Source organism: Leucoraja erinacea, chromosome 20 (assembly GCF_028641065.1).
Source record: "Leucoraja erinacea ecotype New England chromosome 20, Leri_hhj_1, whole genome shotgun sequence".
Lineage (NCBI taxonomy): Eukaryota > Metazoa > Chordata > Chondrichthyes > Rajiformes > Rajidae > Leucoraja > Leucoraja erinaceus.
The window spans coordinates 17,175,699-17,197,697 of record NC_073396.1 but is presented as its reverse complement, the minus strand read 5'-3'; the positions used below and the strand labels follow the sequence as shown (position 1 = coordinate 17,197,697).

Below are 21,999 nucleotides of genomic sequence, written 5' to 3'. Positions count from 1 at the left end.
GGCTGCTTAGGAAGCGGACATTGTGTGTGAACACTTACATTGTGTGTGCCCACATACACACTTTTATTTTAATTCATTCTTTTTGGACTGGGTGTTGCTGGCTAGACCTGCATTTTTTTTTATTTTATTTTTGCTAATCCAGAGGATGATCTGATTAATTTAAATGTATCCATTTGTCATAGGCAATCAAAGTACTTTATACACAGCAAGATTACTGGAGCAATGATGACTAAACATGGTGATTTGTATAAAAGTTGTGAGCTAAATTCTGGTGGGTCACTGGGTTATGAGGTATATTGTCATGGCAGGAGTTTTATTGAACATCTGACGGTATAAGAACAGGATGAAAAATCCACTGGTTTTCTTCAGGGAAGGAAATCTGCTGCCCTCGCCCACTTTGGCCTTTTTCACTCCACCCCATTGCAGTTTTAAATTTCAATTGTAGCAATGTGGCCACTAACTGATCACGTTAGTCTCCATTGTGCGGGAATAATGTCACTGCGCCTTCTAACATTGTTAGAAACATAAAATAAATATTTATTTCTGCGCCTTCTTGATAGAAGGCAAATATTGGTAACAGAAATGGCAGGGAAATTGAGATTCTTAAGATAATGAGGAGCAGACACTTAATGATAGGGAAAATATTGGTAAACTATAACTGTGTATTCTAGTGTGCTCAAATAATTGGTTAAGGAGTTAGTGGATACATTAATGATGATCTTTCAACGTTTCTGATACATTGGAACAGTCTTAGCATCTTTGAAGGCAGCAAACATAATGCCCCTGTTTAAGAGAGGAAGGGGAAAATGGTAACAAACCATTGTCAATTGCTGTGTCATTTAGTGGCCTTCGATTCCTTGTGTGTTCAGATCAGCCAGTCAATGTGGTTTTTTGAAGGGAGATGCATGGTTGATAAATCTAATACCCATTTGAGTTTGCAGTGAGTAGGATAAACGGAAAATAAATGTATGCAATATATTTAATTTCAAAATGAACATGATGAGATACCACACAAAGGTTATTCATTATTAAAGGGTGCATGGGCTGTCATTGAGGTATAGACCAATACAGAATGAATACAGGCCACAGAGTCTGAACTAACCATCAACCACCCAATTTTACATTAGTCCCATTTAATTCTCATTAACTTCCCTCTGGTTCTACCATCCACCTAATTTACAGTGGTTGTAAAGAAGGGTCTCAACCCAATAGGTCACATTTCCGTGTTCCCCAGGGATGCTGTCTGACCTGCTGAGTTACTCCAGCATTTTGTCCGAGTCTGTTAACCTGGAGGAAATCCTTGCAATCTCGGGGAGAATGTGCAAATTCCACACAAAATAGCACCTGAGATCAGGATTGAATGTGTTTCTCTGGAATTGTTGGGCAGTGAGCCACTGTGCTGACCTCATTAGCATAGACTGGTTATAGGACAGAAATCAGAGATTAGGTAAAAACAGAGGTAGACTAAAATGTTGGAGAAACTCAGCGGGTGAGGCAGCATCTATGGAGCGAAGGAAATAGACAACGTTTCGGGCCGAAACCCTTCGTCAAACTGGGTAAAAACGGACTGTTTTCAAATTTTCTGACCTATTTGTGCTGATCCTCATAATTCATACATTATGTTAATGACAAATGAAAATTAAGGATGTGATATGACCAACTTTACAAATGATGCAAAGCAGGTTGGGAAATTATTGCCCACAGAAAGGCAGATTATTATTTAGGAGGTAATCGGTTAGGAAAAGCGAAGGTGCATCAATGCACACCAGTTGCTGAAAGCAAAAGTTTAGGTGCAGCAAGCAGTTAGGAAGCAAATGGTATGAAGGATTTGGTTATACTGGATCTTCGTGATGTTGGTTGCCTCATTTGAGGAAGCACAGGGGAGGGGGGGGGGGGAGGGGGGGGGGGGGGGGGGTGACTGCGAAACAGGTTACCAGATTGAATCTTAGAATGATAGGTCTGGCATGTGAGACGGCATCAGTTACTCCTAAATTCACTGGAGTTTGGAAGAATGAGAGGAACAAGCAATCCATAAAATTACATCAAGACAAGGCAGATTAGATAAAGAGAGGATGTTCTTGATGTGTGGAGGTCAGAGCCTCAAGATACAAAAGTATGACATTAAGAACGTAGAGCTTTTCTTCCATTGCTTCCATGCCTTTTTGTATGGGAAGGAGTCCTCACCACCCAGTGATGACCCATTCTCCCGTCTCCACCGGCTTCATCCGCAGGATTTTCCTTTGTGTTAACGTATTTCCACTGTGATACATTAGTAGCACTCCTTACATAAGAGATTCTATTTGCTTCAAATGTTTGAAAGCATTTGTTTTTGTTGTTGAAGCATTTAAGCACCGTTGTATTATCATTCTAGAGGATAGATTCTTCCAGTTGAAGCTGTAGTTCTTTTTGCAGCATTATGTCAATTTTGACAGCTATGACTGCCGCGGTAAGCTCCATTCTGGGAATCATCATTTACTGCAATGGTGTCACTCTGGCCTTTCCCATTAAGAATGCAACATGTACTTTGTTGTTATTTAACTTAAGGATAAGGGGGAAATCCTTTAAAACCGAGATGAGAAGAACTTTTTTCACACAGAGTGGTGAATCTCTGGAACTCTCTGCTGCAGAGGGTAGTCGAGGCCAGTTCATTGGCTATATTTAAGAGGGAGTTAGATGTGGCCCTTGTGGCTAAGGGGATCAGAGGGTATGGAGAGAAGGCAGGTACGGGATACTGAGTTGGATGATCAGCCATGATCATATTGAATGGCGGTGTAGGCTCGAAGGGCCGAATGGCCTACTCCTGCACCTAATTTCTATGTTATCATTCTTCAGTCTTAGATGTGAAACAATACCATAGCCACTTTCAACTGCATCTGAAAAGTGATGCAGCTGTGCATATCTGATTTGACCAAAGTTTGTAGGCTTCATGCACGGGTCCACTTTGAATTCTGAGACCTTGTCAAGATCTGCTAACCACTCTGTCCATCACCGAGAGAAGGTTTGCGTTATACTCTCATCCCATCTAAGTTTTTTTTACAGAGCTCCTGCATAATTAACTTGGCTAGCAGAGTAAATGGTGCAAGAAATCCCAAATAGTCGTATCAATCACTGATAGGATGCCCCGTCTTGTACATGGTCTTTCCTGAATCGAGATTCTGAATTTGAACACATCAGTATTAACACACCAGTGCAATCCAAGTGCTCTTTCCATAGGCAGATTGGCTTTGTCCAAATCCAATTCCCTGGTCTCCTTGGCTCTATTATCTGGTGGAATAGTTTCCAATACAGCACGGCTGTTGCTGATCCACTTTGAGAGCATGAATCCTCCGTTTTGGCAGAGGGAAGTCTTTACCATTTGAATTACTTCATCTTCCGAAGACATGGATTTTAAACAATCATCCACGCAGAAGTTGTTCTTTTTAGTGTTTTTATCACTTCTTCTGTAAAGTGAGCTTTATTGTCCTCGGCAGTTTTCCTTAATGCAAAGTTTGCACAAATTGGTGATGACACTGCTCCAAAGAGATGTACTTTCATCCAGTATTCAACGAGATCTTGTTGTGCGTCACCATCAGGCCACCAGAGGAATTGCAAATAGTCAATATGCTTTTCTGATGCTTTGACTTGAAACATAGCTTTAATATCAGCCATCAAAGCAACCTTGTCTGAATCTAATGAGAACTCCAACGAGTGAGTTGGTAAGGTCTGGACCCTGCAGTAGTTAACAGCTAAGTGATGTATCTTTGAAGACTGTAGCACAGTCAAAGACCACCCTCAAGGTCCCTTTCTTTGAGTGATACATCGCATGGTGTCGGATATACCAAAGATCTCTGTCACTTCGATTCCGCTGGTCTGTTTACCATTTCGGCATAATCATTGTCAATCATTTCCTTTAGGAAAGATGTACATTAATCATGAAATTTTGTATTTTTGCCAAACTTGCGTTTCAGATTCTGGGTGCACTGCTCTGCAATGCAACGACTATTCGGCAGACTAACACTTTCTTATTTTAAAGGTAGGTCTAGACAATAGTGTCCGACTGTCATCTTTACTGAGTGATTCATAATATCCAAGAACTTTATCACCTCTCTGGACATTTTTTCTGATTCCATGCTGGTTTTTTCATTGAAGTCGTGATTGATTCAGATTCAGATTCAAACTTTATTGTCATTGTGCAGTGTACAGTACAGAGACAATGAAATGCAGTTAACATCTTCCTAGAAGAGCGACATAGAATATGAGCAATAAATATATTTATGTACATACACTCGTAGTAGTGCAATGTTTTCCGGTGGAAAGAGTGGGGGGGGGGGGGGGGGGGGGGGGGGGGGGAGGGGTGACTGGCAATCACTGAGGTACAGAGTTAAGTAATGTAACAACCGCAGGGAAGAAGCTGTTCCTGGACCTGCTGGTATTGTATTACTTAATCAATAGCTATCCTAATTTTATGTTAGATATTCGATTGACAGAGCAGCGGGGTAGTTATTCTTATTCCTGCTTTTGTTTTTCCTTCTCAAGGAGCCATAGAAAACCCATCCCAATAAGGTTCTCATAGCAAATGGCCCGTCCACTTGACTGCTGACAAAGTCTCTAGCTTCCAATGCCTTCAAAACACTCGTTCCGATAAGTAGGTTGATACCAGAATTTATTTTAGGTATCTTGACATCCTCCAAGTAAGGCCATTATTTCAAGTCATCTTGCTTGGGTATATTTAGATGGTCCCATGTGTAAACACATCAGATAGTTGTATAAAATTGTCTTCATCCAGACTAGATATTTCTAAACTTGTAATATGATGACTACCGCAGCATTTATTTTCATTTATGGTATGCAAGAGAATCTTAGTCTTTTCTCCTGTAATGCCCAGCCTTCTCATCAAGCTTTCTGTGCAAAAGGTAGCCGAACTTCCATGATCCAAAAATGCATATGTTTGCAGCACTGTATTCCCCTTGCTGCTCATTACCTGTACTGGAAGGAAGGAGAAAATACAGGTTTCTACCCTGGCCCCAATATGCGCATTTATCTGAGGTGAGGTAACAGCATCACTCATAGTTGGCTTCTCCTTCTGTTCTACTTGCTCTGACTTCTCTGTAATCTTCTGTTCAGTGTGAAGTAATTCAGGATGATCTTGTGTGCACACATAACAAGTTATACGACTCTTGCAGTCTTTAACCATGTGTCCTTTCGTCTAACATCCAAAGCAGATTCCCTTCTCCTTTAAGAAATCCATCTTTTCATTACATTCCTTCTTCTTGAATTTTCGACACCACCTTATGACACAAAAAAACAATACCCTTGTGGCTTAATAGTATATGCATCTCCTTTTATTCCATCTGTCATTTCTGCAGGTATTACAGCGGTAGCAAAACTGCTTTCCTTAGGTCCTTATCTTCCTTTTGTTTTCGTAAAAGTAGAACCTTTGACAGTTGCAATTGATTTAGGATCTTGGATACTACCATGGCGTGGATCTAACATTAACTGTACTTCCCTTTCCATGAAATTCACCAGGCCAGGAAACATGGCCTAATTATAAGTTTAATATTGTGCCAAAGAAACTCAATGTTACACTTGCTCTTTCAACCAGCATGCCAAATTCCACCATAATCAGAGTCATACAGCCTGGAAACAGGCCCTTCGGCCCAACTTGCCCACGCTGACCAACATGCTCCATCTACACTAGTCCCACCTGCCTGTGTTTGCCCCATATACCTCTAAACCTATCCTATCCATGTATCTATCCAAATGTTTCTTAAATGTTGTGATAATACCTGCCTCAACTACTTTCTTCAGCAGCTTGTTCCATGTAACTACCATCTTTTGTGTAAAAAAAAAAGTTACTCCTTAGGTTCCTATTAAATCTTTCCCCTCACAACGGAATCCTATGTTCTCTGGTTCTCGATTTTCCCATCTCTGGGCAAAAGGCTGAGCATTTACCCTATCAACCTCATAATCTCATTCACCTCTATAAAATCTCCCGTCATCCTCCTGCGTTCCAAGGGGCAAATGTCCATCACAATAACACTAATTTATGCAATATTCAGCATGCATAGTTACTTTAATAAAATTTTGATAGCAAGTATGTAAAACATAAGGGCAAGTTATTTTAAAATAACATTTGTAATACCACCTATTTCCTCAAGATGACTTTACAAAGCTACCTGCTGCAGGTCTCTGATACAACTGCATCATTCATTGACATTTTTAGGTACTGCAGGGATGATATAAATGCAAGATTGCAAAACAATAATCGATAAAGCCTGTCTTTCATATTTCAGAAAGACTGGTGGTCTCTTTACTATGACATCCAATTGTTTATTTTAACTGATTCCAAGGTTTTTCCTTCGACTATAACTAGAAGTCAATAGTGAAGGTCGCCTATGTGCCAAATGTGATGCTTGCAATGTGATATTTTTGTGTTAAAAAATGTTTTTATAATAGAGCTCAAGGCTGATGTTTTAACATCACAGATAACTGGGGTTTACAATATTTAAATATCAGAAATATATTTTTTGTTAACCTCATTTTATGGCAAACTGTAGATTTTCAGAAATTCCACCAGGCGGCGGCAAAGCTTCAGGTGATATATTTGTTTTTTAACCACAGCACCACTTCCCTGTACTAACCCTTTATAATGCCATCAAACCTATTGACCTCCACCTGGCTTAACTCAGCAAATGAGCTTTTTTAGCCATTGTGTAAAGAATGTCCTCTCTGTGTAAAGAAATGTTTCCTCAGATCAGCAATTACTGACCAAGCCTTAATTTAGAGACTGGCCCTGGCTCAAGAGACCTAAGACCCCAGCTAAGGGGTCAATTAAAAGGCAAGATGCGACTGACCCGGACAGCCTGAATTTGAAAGAGGTTTGCAAAAAGGACATAAATATTTTAGCCAGAATTTTTCCTCGGCTAAATGTGGCAAAATACCACCTAGTATTAAGATCTGCTGGACTGTTCTCATTCACAAATTAACATCTATCCTATTAAATCCTTTAATATATTTGTACGCAACAAGCTCAAGAAACAATGAGCTATTGGTTGATTCACAGCCTGGTTTGGTAACTCAAATGCTCAGACTTTTGTGTCTATCTTCGGTGTAAACCAAAGATCATAGAGCTATGGTCTTCGGTGTAAACCCGCATCTGCAGTTCCCACTGAACGGGTGGGTTGACAGTGACATTCCGAGATGATTGACACCAGATCCGCCGTGGCCAACGTGGGGCGGGTTTGGTGGAGGTGAAAGGTCGGCAAGATGGCGGCGCCCAGAAGGAGATGTACGTTGGAATGAAAGATCATTGCCAGTGTCGTACGGCTGGTGAGAGGTAACCCGTGCCCAGGTTTTCCCGTTAAAGTGGGAGGATGCTGGCCCGCCTCTGGACCCGGGCTCCCGCAGGCTTCAGACTGGGGCATGGTTTACGCTTGACGGGAGGCACGGTGGAGTGTAGGCGACGATACCCGACCGCAGGTGAGCAATAGTAACTGCGGGGACAACTGTAAAACTAATTTGCTTGAGCCAATTGTCTATCATGTTATGAATCCTGTCTGCAACATTTCTTCTACTCTGACTCAACCGGGGAAAACGGGTCACGACCCGAAACGTCGCCAATTCCTTTTTTCCAGAGATGCCGAGTTACTCCAGCTGTTTGTGTCTATCTTTGGTTTAAACCAACATCTACAGTTCTTTCCTACACAACTGTATAATTATATCAAGGCTGGCGAGCGGAAACCATAGCCTCTGGGTCCAAAGTTCAGAGTCCAGGCTCTCTCCAAACTATGCTGACTTCCACTATGGGGAGAGCATTAAAACATGCAAGAATATACCCCCGGTTGTAGTCAGAGTAATGGAAATGTTGCATCCAGGATTCATAACATGATAGAAGAACATTGGCTCAAGCAAATTAGTTTTATATAATAGCCGTTACAGAGACTTTATTGCAATATGAATATAATATTCCCGGATAATTATCTTTTAGAAAAAATTAGCAAAAAGTTAGAATTGTAGTCCCAATAAAAAAGGATAGTTAAAAATAAAAAGAGAAGAACGTCCTAGATCAGAAAACAAAATGGAATAAATGAAGCTGAAAGCTGCAGCTGCTGTCAATCTGAAACAAACACATAACATTGCTGGAGATGCTTGGCAGATCAGAGTAAGCTTCTTTGAGAGAAAGATATACTCCATGTTTCAGGTTTTCATCATAACTGGAAAACAAGTGTGCATTAAGCTACAGGAAGAAGGAAGGGCAAAAAGAACAGAGAGAATGTCTGTGAAGGTAGAGATGAAGGGGATATAGCTACCAATTACTTTCAATGTGAGCCGCTATAGAGAAAATAAATAAAAACCACTTACTAGAACTGTCATTTGAATGGTACCAGGACAACAACCGTGCTCTCAGCAAGAGTAAAACCAAGGAACCGATTGTTGACTTTAGAAAAGAAAGGCCGAGGATCCATAAACGGGTTGGTGATGGAGAGAGTCAGCAACTTAAAGATCCTGGGTGTGCATATCTCTGAAGATCTGTCCTGGACCTAGAACATTGATGCAATCACCATGAAAGCCCATCAACGCCTTCACTTCCTTAGAAAATTGAGATTTTGTTTGTCAACAAATACTCTCTTGAGCTTCTAGAGAGGTAGAGAGTCTATTGACTGGTTGCATCAGGGTCTGGTTTGGCAACTCGAATGCCCAGGAATGAAGTAGATTACAAAAAGTGGTGAACACTGCCCAGTCCATCACAGGTACTGACCTCACCACCATCGAAGCGATCTATAGGAGGCACTATATCAAAAGGGAAGCTAGCATCATCAAGAACTCTCAACACTTGACCATGCTCTCATATCTATCAACATGGCTGTGAAGTGCTGTTCCTTGAGCTTGTGTTCAGCATAGTTGGAACAATGTAGGAAATCAAACACAGTGAGTGGGAGTGAGCTAGAACAGGGTCTCCTCTTCCATCTAGGCATAGTTTGGAGGTAAGAACTAAAGTTGGAACTAAGAAACAATAAGGGGTAGGAACCATTGATGGGAATTGCCCATAGGACTACACATGTTGTCACAGTATGGGATGCTCTATAAATCAGGGAAATTAAACAAAATATAACAAAAGTATTTTGATTATAGGTGGCTTTAATTCACCTATAGACTAGAAAAACAAAACAAATTAATAGTATGCCGGACAAAAATGATGCAGTGTATATAGGAGTCTGGAAACAAGGATCTGCAGATGCTGGTTTACCAAGGAAAGATACAAAATGCTGGAGTAGCTCAGTGGATCAGGCAACATCCCTGGAGAGCATGGATAGGTGGCAATTCAGGGCGGAGCCTTCGTCCCATCAATTTGCTGCGTGTAGGACAAATCTTCAGAGATATGCACGCCCAGGAATTTGAAGCTTTTGACTTTCCATCACCGATATAGTCCACAGAATGATCAATACAACAATAAATACGACACTGAGTGCAAAACAGCAGAATAATGCAAAGATTGTCATGCACAATGCAAATAGTGAAAAAAATGTTGAAGTATAATAAAGGAATAACCAAATAAGGTAGAGTTAAGAGTAAGAGAACATAGTAACACCTCTGGGAATGGGATGTAAAAGAGAGATTGGTTCAGTAGTCGGATAGCCCCCCCCCCCCCCCCCCCCCCCTTCCCCCTCTTCCCCCCCCCCCCCCCCCCCCCCCCCCCCCCCCCCCCCCCCCCCCCCCCCCCCCCCCCCTGTATTGGTTCACAGCAGATACAAGCCTTGCATGATGTTTGTTTGCAAATAAATTGTCTGATTTCTCAAAATTTTCTGAAATTTTGTAGAACGAAAGAAGTTTTATCAGAATGTGAGTATTTCACAAGGAGAAGGTAAGATTTTTGTGATTGAATCCCTTCCTAACTCTTTAAAACCCTTCCATCATCTCCAATGGTTAGGTCATGTGCCTGATCCAGGAAGACAAGCAACTGCAAATGCTGGAATCTTGAGCAAATAAACAAGGAGCTCTGGCTGTCAGACAGCATCTAGAGCCAGAAAAGGATAGTTTGAAGAAGGGTTCCAACTCAAAATACGGGTGCTGCTTGAACCGTTGAGGGCCTCCAGCAGTTTGTTTTTGGCTCAAGCATGTGATGCACTCTGTTTCTCTTGCCACGATGCTTTTTGAGAGATTTTCTGAGATTATTCCACTCTGTTTTGTTTTAGTTTTTATCCAGTCATTGGATGAATGTCTTTCTGCTGACATTTAAAAGTTAAATCCTATGCATCATGCAGCCCTCCTGATTGGTATTCTGTTTCTCAACTTTCTACCACTGCATCAAGATTCAGCACTGATTGATGCAAAGGCTTCTTCAACAAAACTCTCCATTTCTACCATCAAGAGGGATGGGGGTGGTTGGTGTCTGGGCATAACACAATCTGCCCGTACAAATTCCCCTTGCGGCTAATACACTGCATTGTCAGTTCAAAATCCCCAAACTCCCAACAGTATTGGAAATTTAGGGAATTATGGGATATCTTGATGTTGTAAAAGGCTCTATGTAAATGTAGCTTGTATAATGGTAGATGCTTATTGATATTGGGCAGTCTGTGAACTTTTGAAAATTTGTCTGTCAGACTTTTGAAAGTTTTTTTCAACTTTAACCATTGTGGGAACTTTATATAGAACATAGAATAGTGCAGCAAAGTAACAAGTCGTTTGCTCACAATGATTGTGCCAAACATGATGGCAAGTTAAACTGATCTCATCTACCTACACATGATTCATATCCCTCTATTCCCTGCACTTCCACCTACCTATCTAAACGGCACTATTGTGTCTGCCTCCACACCATTCCTGGCAGTGCGAGCCAGGCCTCCACTACTCGCTGTGTAAATTAAAAAAACCTGCCTCGCACATCTCCATTAAACTTTCTCCTTCCCATCTTATATTTATGCACTCTAGAGTTGGACATTTCCACCCTGGGAAATCAGTTCTGACTCTCCCCTATCTATGTCTCTCATAATTTTATATAGTTCTATCAAGTCTCTCCTCAACTTGTTCCAGAGAAAATTGGAGCCAAAAGCCTTTAATCCAAGCAACATTCTGGTAAACCTGCTCCGTACCTTACCCAAAGCCTCCATGTCTTTCCTATATAGGGTGACCAGAACTTCACTCAATACTCTAAATGGGGCTTAACCGGAGTCCTATAGAACTGCATCATGACTTCCTGACTCTGATATTCAATGCCCCTAGCAATAAAGCCAAGCATACCATACACTTTCTTAACCACCCTATCTACTTGTGGTGCTACCTTCAGTGGACTATGAACTTCTACTCCAAGATCCCTCTGTCCATCAATGATGTTAAGAGCCTGGCTATTAACTGTATATTCTCTTACATTCAACGTCCCACTGTGCAACACATCACACTTGCTTGGGTTAAAACCCATCTGCCATTTCTCTACCCATTACTGCACTCGATCTACATCTCACAGCCTTCCTCATTGTCTGCTCCTCCTCCTATTTTGGTGTCATCAGCAAACTTGCTTGCCAATCCATCTATATTTACGTCTAGGTCATTGAAACATATCGCAAACAGCGGAGAACCCAGCACGGATCCCTGCGGTACTTCACTGATCATAGACCTATAGCCAGAATGTCTTCCTTCCACCACAACCCGCTGCTCTCTATGAATAAGCAAGTTTTCGAATCCAGATGAACACGTCATCGTAAATCCCGTACATCTTAATCTTCTGGATCAACCTACCATGAGGGACTTTATCAAAAGTCTTACAAAAATCCAAGTATACAATATTCACCGCCTACCAGCATCAACCTCCTTCGTCATCTTTTCAAAAAACTCAAATCAAGTTAGTGAGTACAAAGCCATGCTGGATATCCCTAATTAGCCCATTCTCTTCCAAATGGGAATAAATCCTATCTTAAATAATTATCTCCAATAGTTTTTTTTACCACTGATGTGACACTCACCAGCGCTTAGTTCCCTGGATTCTCTCTACATCCTTTCTTAAACAAAAGAACAACATTGGCCACTCTCCAGTCCTCCGGGATCTCACCTGCTTGAGTTCTTTCCCACTCACTTTATATTCCTCTGATCCTCTGTAATCTTCTTAAACCTGATCAACCTTCCTTTTTCTACCTGATCAAATCTCCTTGGTCATCTATGGTTTCTTTACTTTGCCTTCCTCTTCCTTGCTGGAACATGCTGATTCTGCACTTTAATCAGCTGGCCTTAAAACTGCTCACGCATGTCCCCTGCGGACTTGCCCAATAACAACGGCTCCCAATCTACCATCCTTAATTCCTGCATAGTGACATAGTAATCTGCCTTGCCCCAATTAAATACCTTCCCCCAACATCCAGACATATCCCTATTAAAAACCATCTTAAAACTTATGGAATTGTAAGACTGATTCCTGGGATGTCAGGACTTTCATATGAAGAAAGACTGGATAGACTCGGTTTGTACTCGCTAGAATTTAGAAGATTGAGGGGGGATTTTATAGAAACTCACAAAATTCTTAAGGGGTTGGACAGGCTAGATGCAGGAAGATTGTTCCCGATGTTGGGGAAGTCCAGAACAAGGGGTCACAGTTTAAGGATAAGGGGGAATTTTTTTAGGACCGAGATGAGGGAAACTTTTTTTCACACAGAGAGTGGTGAATCTCTGGAATTCTCTCCCGCAGAAGGTAGTTGAGGTCAGTTCATTGGCTATATTTAAGAGGGAGTTAGCTGTGGCCCTTGTGGCTAAAGGGATCAGGGGGTATGGAGAGAAGGCAGGTACAGGACACTGAGTTGAATGATCAGCCATGATCATATTGAATGGCGGTGCAGGCTCGAAGGGCCAAATGGCCTATTCCTGTACCTATTTTCTATGTTTCTATGTAAGCACTATCTCCAAATTCTTCTTCCACAGTGACACCGATCCCCTGGCTAGGCTTGTTTCCCAATACAGGGTTCAGTATGGTACCTCCTCAAGTCGGACTACTTACATGCTGTTTAAGGAAACCTTCTTGGATACACCACACAAATTCTACCCCGTCTAATCTTTTTGCCCTGAGTGAGTCCCAGTCAATATTGGGGATGTTTTGATTAAAAAAAAATATATATATATATATAAAAAAAATATATATATATTGATGAAGTTAAGGTCACCCAGAACATCAATCCTGTGGTTTTTGCACCCTTCGGTAATCTGTCTACATATCTGATCCTCTGTTCCCACTGGCTATTGGATGGCCTATCCCTTTTGCCAACCTTATCCCTTTTCCTATGTCACTTTGCTGCTCTGTGATGCTCGATAACACGTTCATTTAACAGGAAATGTTTTAGTTGAAATCTTTGGTGTTCAACTTGGCGCTTTGAAAACTGAGACAGAGTGAAATTATTTTACTTCACCTAATGTTAACATTGTATTTCATGTCTTTTGAAATAATTCAAATGCATTGGATAGCAGTTATATTGCTAAACTACTTTAATATTTACATAATTTCAACATAATTGGTGCCAATACATAGAATTATTTGAAAAATTGAAATTTGTATATGATTGTGTAGTATTTTTATTACTACGATAGTGTCTTTGTTAAACTGTCTGAGTGCATGTCTCAAGGATTGCCGAAAAGATATGCTTGTGCTGACCAGACTTTTTTTAAACAGCAAATGAATTTTCTTGGTAGAAATGTAAAGTGTTCCTTTATTTGAAGGCTGCTATGCTCTGGTTTTGTTTTCCTGGCTGCTGCAGGAGGAATATTCGAGATAAACCTTGACCGCAGAAAGCTGAAGACTCCTCAGGGCAAGTTGTTCACAGTTCCAAATGAAGCCCTGGCGATTGCAGTTGCCACTGAATGGGAGACCCAAGGAGATGTACTACAGCACTTTACCATGCATCTGGTAGATATGTGTCTTTCATTTTTTTTTAACATGGACCAAAAATGTTAAACATTTCAAGTAGGCAAATGAGATTGAAATAAAATGAGAATGTATAGAAACAAAGAACTGCAGATGCTGGTTTAGAGACACAAAGTGCTGGAATAACTCAATGGGAAGGGTCCTGACACCACCTATCCCTGTCCTCCAAAGATCTTGACCGGCTGAATTGCTCTTGCACTTTGCGTACTTTTGTCTATTAACCTTCATCGGCAATAACAGACACCACTCCCTCTGCTATGGTCCATGTACAATAAACTCTTGTTATAATTGACCATAGCCGGGGAAGTGGTGTCCATTGTTGCCAATGGCGACCAATAATATTTAATAGACAAATTGCATAAAGTGCTGGAGTAATTTGGTTACTGGGAGAGGTTGGATAGACTTGGATTGTTCTCTCTGGAACTTTGGAGACTGGGGGCAAATATTGTAGGCCTCATCAATCCCTGAGGCACATCATTAGTCATAGGATTCCATTCCAAGAAACAACCGTCTATCATCATCCTCTGCTTCATTTCATGAAGCCAATTTTCTATCCAATTGGCTAGCTCTCCCTGGATCCCGTTTGATCTAACCTTCCAGAGCAGCCTACCATGCGGAACCCTATCAAATTCCTTGCTGAAATCCATATAGACAGCTCTGCCCTCATCAAGCTTTTTGGTTACTTCATCAAAAAAAACTCAGATTTGTGAGACATGATCTCCAATGCACAAAACCTGACTATCCCTAATCAACCCCTGTTTAGCCAAATGCATATGGTTCAATGATTCTTTTATTGTCACGTGTACCAAAGGAACAGTGAAATGAGTTTTTTGCGTATAGATCAGTGATATTATTGCCATACACAAAGACAATCCCTAATTAAGTACCCCATGCATAGAAACCACCTACTGGGTCCATGTGCAACAGTCACCAGAGTTTGGCACCATTTTACATAGTCCAAGCTGCAGCTGGCCATAACGGCCCATTACAGCCATCACCTCATTTGGTTCGCCAGCTGACCTGATGTAGAAGATTAGACCCCGGTTCCCCTACCGGCCTTTTGTCTAATTTCCGCCAGTGTCGGAGACTATCCTTCGGCTCCCGGCCCTCTGGGGCAAGCTGGTGCTCAGACCCATTCTAGACGGGCTCCCCCAGTTCTGCGGCTGGCTGCCTGTGGGGGTTTGGCAACCATCCGCACAGCCCTCTGAGAGCTTCTGCCGTGTGGCCCTGTGTTCATCATCGCCGGTGTCTCCTCAGGTCTTCGGGGATGGGCAGGGCCGAGTTCCTTCGACAGACTACGGCCACTGGTCTTATGAAGTCTGGCCGCTCAGCTTGCTGGTCTTACAACCAGCGATTATATATCTTTTCCCTCTGAATACTCGCCTACCATGGATGTTAGGCTCACTAGTCTATAGTTCCTGGGCTTTTCTTTGCAGCCCTTCTGAAATATAGGCACAACATTAACCACTCTCCAGTCTTCCAGCACCTCACCCAGCATGGCAACTCATTTCATATGTCTTTGATTTTCCCTGTTGTTTCATTTATTATCAGTGTTAGTTAAATCAGGCAATATTCTTTTTAATTAGACAAATTTGTGCAATACTGCACTGGATAATCCAACACACAGAACAAAAGAACAGTTGATTAGATCAGCTCTCAAATTCCTGGACACAGACACCGTGTGGTGAGTTATGTTTGCTATAGGTGAGATGGTTAAATTGTGCATGTGCATGCAGACTCAACATTCAATCTATACCAATTCAATTAATGAATGAATCTACTAACATTGGCTTCGGACACTCATATTGAGGTGTGTTGAGTGGGGTTGGGGTGAGCGGAATTGGACCAATGTTGGGTTGGGTTGGGTTGATGGATCGTGGCAATATCGTTGGGGAAAACAGGGTAAAAGTGACTAGGTGGCCACGTGGATGAAACGGCATGTCACTGAAGCATTTTGAAAGAATTGGGAATGCAATTTCATAGGAATGGTGGCAGGCCACCTATCATTTCATGCTCTTTAGGTCTATCTGTGTCCTGTTGGTCTTTCTTCTATGTTCCTCATGCCCGTCATCAGCAAGTACATTTTCAATGATGAGATGAAGAAGAACAAAGTTTGGGAATTTCATGAGGAAATGAAATGTTTGTGGGTAGTTGATCACTCATATGAATAATTTCAACTTAAAATGCCAATTGGTCTTTTTTTTAAACTATAGCTCAATCATTGAACTTGGTTTAGAGATACTGCATGGAAATAATCCCTTCAGCATGGTTCACCTCTGGCAGTCTGTACCAAATCTTTCTGGATGTATGATTTTGGGCAAACACAAACTTTGGCAACTTGATTTGGATTCATTTTCCATCACTATAATCTTGGTATTGATTGCTGAAAGAGAATTACACTGTCCTGCGCTATTTGTAGTTGTAGATTCTTCTGTCAGAAGATAAATATTGATTGATATGTAAATCCCAAAATCCAATTCGCAGTCGCAAATTGGCTAAAAAATCATCACTTTTCCTATGGACATCTGTGTAATGAAGGCAGATGCTGGAAATAGCAGGTCAGATAGCATCTGTGATGGGAAAGACAGTTGATGACCTCTCAGTGGAACTAATTTGTTACTACTATAGGCCTAATTTAGATTCACTGGTTGATCCATCATCATCATCATCTTCAGGAAGATGAGTAAACAGGATTTAGGAAATGAAAATAGAACCTCAGCCACAAGTTTGAGAAGACCGGAATGATTTTGGGATGGAGGAGGAAATTGAAGCTGCAGAAGCGAACTATAATGATGAAAGATTGCGTTGACACTTTAATAGCGAAAAGGCTGCACAACTCGTAGAAGTTAAAGTAACTATTGGATAGAGCAATGGGGGTGACATCAGGGTCTTCCTTAAACACTGAGTTTGAACTGACCTGTATCCACACTGATGTTTGTTTCTGTAGTTACAGAGTGGAGGAGCCACCTGGCTTAGTGGAGCTTCAGAAAAATGAATGGGATCCTGTGGTCGAATGGATAGAAAACAGGTAAAGTTTGATCCTGGGTATTTTCCTTGGAATAGGAGCAGGCCAGTTTAACACTTCACGTGGCATGGTATCACCAGGTGCCCAGAGTGTTGAAGGAATGAGGGATGGTGTTTAAAACCTACGCACAATTGGTGTACAGGTAAATCTGCTATAAGATGATAGTTGCGTTCCTTTGCAACCTCGCTTTGGAGAAAATCAAGTTATAAAAACAATGGTGTTGATAAGGAAAATAGGGGTTGGGGCTAGAGAGTTTCAGACTTACAATAACGTTATTTTCCCTACAAAATGTTCAAATAAAAAGTTCTTAACAGCTATAAGATTATTTTTGTTAATGCAAGTTAAAAATACTAGAGGTTGTACATCACACTATTTAATCGCACACGTGTCAAAGGAAGGATAGCTTGCATTGTTAATTTCAATGGCCTCCCGCAGTATCTTATTACTGCAGGGAGGTTACATGGAAATAGTTTTTTCCCACCCCCCTCCGCCCAAGAGCTTTTTTTTCTGCTTGTTAATTTCCAAAGAGGTGTCAGCAATGGCTACCTCGCCTGTCTGTCTGTCCTTCGTTTTTTGTTTTTCTTTAGTATGTGTTAGTATGGCTGTATGGTAATTCGTATATCACTGTACCTTAATTGGTACAGGTGACAATAAGAGACCATGAAACTTTTGAAGTAGTTCTCTATACCCGAACAACGTCTCGTTGTAACCAATTTGGCCTGTATAATATAAATGGTAATCCCTAATTCATCAATCATGTTATATCCAATTTGTGATAGAAAAAACGTGACTCATAAAGTCATACAGCACAGGAACGGGCCCTTTGGTCCAACTCATCCATGACAACTAAGATGCCCCCTCTAACCTAGTCCCATTTGAGTGACCGACTAGCTGTGAGAGGGAGATACCTGGCTGCAGTGTGGAGTGGGTGGTTTGTGGGGTGATGTCTCCGAGCCATGGGCTCTCTGCCATTTTTCTGATGCGTTCTGTTTAAAATTGATTTATGATGTTTTCTCTAACAGGTACAATGTTGTGATTGGCTCTTCCACAAATATCTTGGGACCAAATATTCCAAAGGAGACAAAGAAGACCTTCGAACAGCATCTTTCCTCATACAATTCTTGGGCACTAATTGGTATGTGATCAGTTAATCCTGGTCGCAGCTGGATATTCTGGATCAAATGATAGAACTTAATATAAGAATTCCTTGTTTCCCAGTTTAGTGCCGGATTGTCTGTGCTTCACAAACTAAAATTATCCTAAATTATGCTACCCACATTCTGACCCTTACCAGGCATCATTCACCACACTCCTGCATTCACTTCTCGTCTGGCTGTGCTGTTATTTTTCAAATCCTACCGTTTCGAAGTTTCTTCATATCTTCATCCGTATTACTTCCTTCATGCTCAAAGCACTTAGACATGTGCGCATTCTTTCAATTCGGGCAATCCGTGATTTTAGTCAATCCACCTTTGGTGGTACCTTCCAGGTCTTTCTCTCTTTTCTTCCTTTAAGACATTCCTCTCTGGATTATTTTTTGATCATTCATCTGATTTCTCAACATGTGAATCATGATGTCAAGTTTTATTCAATAATACCTTGTGAATATCCTTTTAAGATATGATGTAAATTATGGTCATCAGTGGTAGGAGAAGAAAGGCTATTTGGCCGATCAAGTTACTCTGGTATTCAATCATGGCTGATCTATCTCCCCATGACCTCCGACACCTGTACTAATCAAGAATCTGTCTCTGCCTTAAAAATATCCACTGACTTGGCCTCTACAACCTTCATGGCAAAGAATTCCACAGATTCGCCACCCTCTGACTACATACATTTCTCCTCATCTCCTTCCTAAAAGAACGTCCTTTAATTCTGAGGCTATGACCTCTAGTCCAAGACTCTCCCACTCGTGGAAACATCCTCTCCACATCCACTGTATCCAAGCATTCCACTATTCGGTATGTTTCAATGAGGCCCCCCCTCATTCTTCTGAACTCCAGCGAGTGGAGGCCCAGTGACGACAAACACTCATCATAGGTCAAACTACTCATTCCTGGGATCATTCTTGTAAACCTCCTCTGGACCCTCTCCAGAGCCAGCACATCCCTCCTCAGATATAGTGCCCACAACATTCCAAATACAGCCTTACCGGCTCCTTTTGGAGCCTCAGCATTACATCCCTGTTTTATATACAAGCCCTCTTGAAATAAATGCTAGCAATGAATTTGCTTTCTTTACTACCGATTCAACTTGCAGATTAGGTTCATGGGAATCTTGCACCAGCACTCCCAAGTCCCTTTGAAACTCTGATTTCTGAATTCTCTCCTCATTTAGAAAATAGTCTATGCCTTTATTCCTATGACCAAAATGCTTGACTCCACGCTTTGCTACACTATATTCCATCACTACTTCTCTGCCCAGCATCTGCAGTTCCTTCCTACATATTGTTTCCTTCAATGTGTCATGTGAGTCTAATGGAACCTTGCAACTCATGGAATGAGGAAGTAGTCTCCCTGAACTACCATTGGCAATTCCCTTTTAAATTATTTCTTAAATAATTAAAACAGTAATTTGAGTACCAGGTACATAATACAGCTGGTCTTTCACTTGTAACTTAAATATTCATTTGAAAGTTGAAAATATCGTGAAATGATTTCTTTGCTTGTTTTTCCATTATTTTAGGTCTGGAGTATGTCATCCATCAGCTTAAATCTATAGTTCTTTCACTAAATTTAATTGACCGAAACCTTGGTGCAGAAAATGCTGTGCTGCTCTCTCGACTGGAAGAACAGTATCAGGTAGGAGATGTGTTGCTGACAGAGTATACCATTTCATGTTCTCCACACTATAAACTTCTACTTACTGATGCTGACAAATAAGCACAATGTTGAAGGCAATAGGATTGACATTTGCAGAACAGGCAATAGGATTGAAGTTTCAGGCTGAGGTATGAATTCTTGACTTGATTGTATATCTGATCTGTTTGGATAGCATGCAAAACCAAGCTTCTCGCTGTACCTCGATACACGTGACAATAATCATCCTAACCTAAACTGAAAGAATTTTTAAAGACATAGTGAAGACATATTAAAGATGCTGGTGTGTAAAGCCTTGTCATCAGAACAGTTGCAGTGGAAGAATGGAATAGTGTCCTTGCAGGAAGCAGGCTGGGAGGAGGTGTACTTGAAGTACAGTAAACCCTTGCTATAACGGACAACACGGGGGAAGATGGTGTCCGTTATTACCAATGGTCCGCTATAACTGAATAAGGGAGTAAGTAAATACGTACAGTATTAATGGAAAAACAGCCAATAAACATACACTACACAATAAACAGTGAAGGACCGCAAAATACATAATACCTTGGGACGGCACAGTGGCAGTGCAGTAGAGTTGCAACCCTGCAGCGCCAGAGACTCGAGTTTGATCTTGACATCGGGAATGGGTGATGTTTTAGGTCTAGACCCGAGTTACTCCAGCATTTTGTGTCTATCTTTGGTGTAAATCAGCATCTGCAGTTTCTTTGTACACATTTCGTCTACTTCTAAATTGTTGATCTATGACTCCTTCATGAAAAAGCCCCGAGAGAACAGTAAAGGTTTAAGTGTCTGATGTTTAAGATTATCAGCAGCTCCCTAGATTTGTGCATTAATAATGTTACTCGGGTGGCACTGCCTTTGAAAAGTACTCCTACAATAGTTAGTCCAAATATGTTGAAACTGGGGAAACTGTCATTAAACAAAAATCATACATTTGTATAAACTTTCAGTTTCCACAATGGGATCTTGTTAAATTTACTCCTTTCGGGAAATCGAGAGGGGTAACAGACCTCGATGCAGGACTCCCTTGTAGGTTCAAATTGCAAATTTGTTTTTGTGTAGAAAATGCTATATATTTAACCTCAAAACAAATGAGCTAGTAAGTATACTCGGTTGCTAAAACCTTATAGATATTGTGCTGATCACTAGAACTGCTCTGTTGTAAGCAAGGTGGTGATTATTTTTGTTTGCAGATTGAGTTTTGGGGAAATGTTGAATGGGCACACGACTACGATCTCTACGAACTACGATCGCGAACTGCAGCAGGAGCCTTGTTTGTCCATCTATGTTCGGAAAGTTCCACCATGAAACATAAACTGCTGCAAGACTGAAGTAGCTGATTGTTTATTTAGTTCCTTCCTGTAACTGGGATTCTTTTCCGCATTGGATAAATGATTGTAATTTAAAAATATAAAATTAAAAGCATTTTTCTCTGAACATTTCTATCCATTGAGAATTTTTTTTTAAATCGCTTGTAAATGTTTGTGTTGATAACTACAAACATTGATTTATAAAAACATTCATTAATTTCATACATTTAAGAATTAATAATCATACAGGAGGAAAAAAAATGCCTCATTAACAAATCAGATATGCATGAGCAATATTAAGTTTTAGCCGTCTGAAGAAGGGTTTCGGCCCGAAACGTTGCCTATTTCCTTCGCTCCATAGATGCTGCTGATGATGTTACGGCGGCAGGCGCGGGCACACCGCGACGCCCTGTGTCTCCCTTTCAAGGGAGATGCTAAAAATGCATTTCGTTGTCTCTGTACTGTACACTGACAATGACAATAAATTGAATCATTTCATTTCATTTCATTTTCATTTCTGCTGCACCCGCTGAGTTTCTCCAGCAATTTTGTGTACCTTCGATTTTCCAGCATCTGCAGTTCCTTCTTGAACACTTAGGTTTTAAATTATTTTTTTGGAGAATGGTTTTCTGTTGCTGTTCTAATTCAGCAAAAGTCATAGTTTACAACCTCTCAATAGTAATTTAGGAATATCACTTACCTTACAGAGTGCCCTCCATAATTTTTGGGACAAAAACCCATAATTTATTTATTTGCCTCTGTACTCCACAATTTGAGATTTGTAATAGAAAAAAATCACATGTGGTTAAAGTGCACATTACCAGATTGTATTAAAGTTTTTTTTTTTATACATATTGGTTTTACCATGTAGAAATTACAGCAATGTTTATACATAGTCCCCCCCATTTCAGGGCACCACAATGTTTGGAACACATGGCTTCACAGGAGTTTGTAATTGCTCAG

The 21,999-nt window shown here is 40.9% G+C and overlaps 1 protein-coding gene across 2 annotated transcripts; it reads left to right on the top strand.

Annotated features, from left to right (window-relative positions):
* The first annotated feature begins 7,211 nt into the window (after positions 1-7,211).
* On the top strand, positions 7,212-21,163 carry atpaf2 (ATP synthase mitochondrial F1 complex assembly factor 2). 2 transcript variants are annotated; one of them, XM_055651392.1, is made up of 8 exons: positions 7,212-7,458; positions 9,797-9,841; positions 13,713-13,861; positions 15,466-15,563; positions 16,827-16,907; positions 17,927-18,039; positions 19,590-19,705; positions 20,920-21,163. In XM_055651392.1, the coding sequence occupies exons 1-8, from the start codon at positions 7,353-7,355 to the stop codon at positions 21,055-21,057; spliced, it is 846 nt and encodes a 281-aa protein (XP_055507367.1). In that variant the 5' UTR covers positions 7,212-7,352; the 3' UTR covers positions 21,058-21,163. The 2 variants fall into 2 exon arrangements, with proteins under 2 accessions (XP_055507367.1, XP_055507368.1); XM_055651393.1 differs by lacking the exon at positions 16,827-16,907.
* The last annotated feature ends 836 nt before the right edge of the window (positions 21,164-21,999 follow it).

What these genes read in the sequence shown, in the direction of transcription:
- atpaf2 (XM_055651392.1), top strand. Translation starts at nt 7,353, where the DNA reads ATGCTGGCCCGCCTCTGGACCCGGGCTCCCGCAGGCTTCAGACTGGGG. An exon ending in AGCACTTTACCATGCATCTG is followed by an intron (nt 13,862 to 15,465) that starts GTAGATATGTGT and finishes CTTTTTAATTAG; the next exon opens with ACAAATTTGTGCAATACTGC. An exon ending in GTCGAATGGATAGAAAACAG is followed by an intron (nt 16,908 to 17,926) that starts GTAAAGTTTGAT and finishes TTTCTCTAACAG; the next exon opens with GTACAATGTTGTGATTGGCT.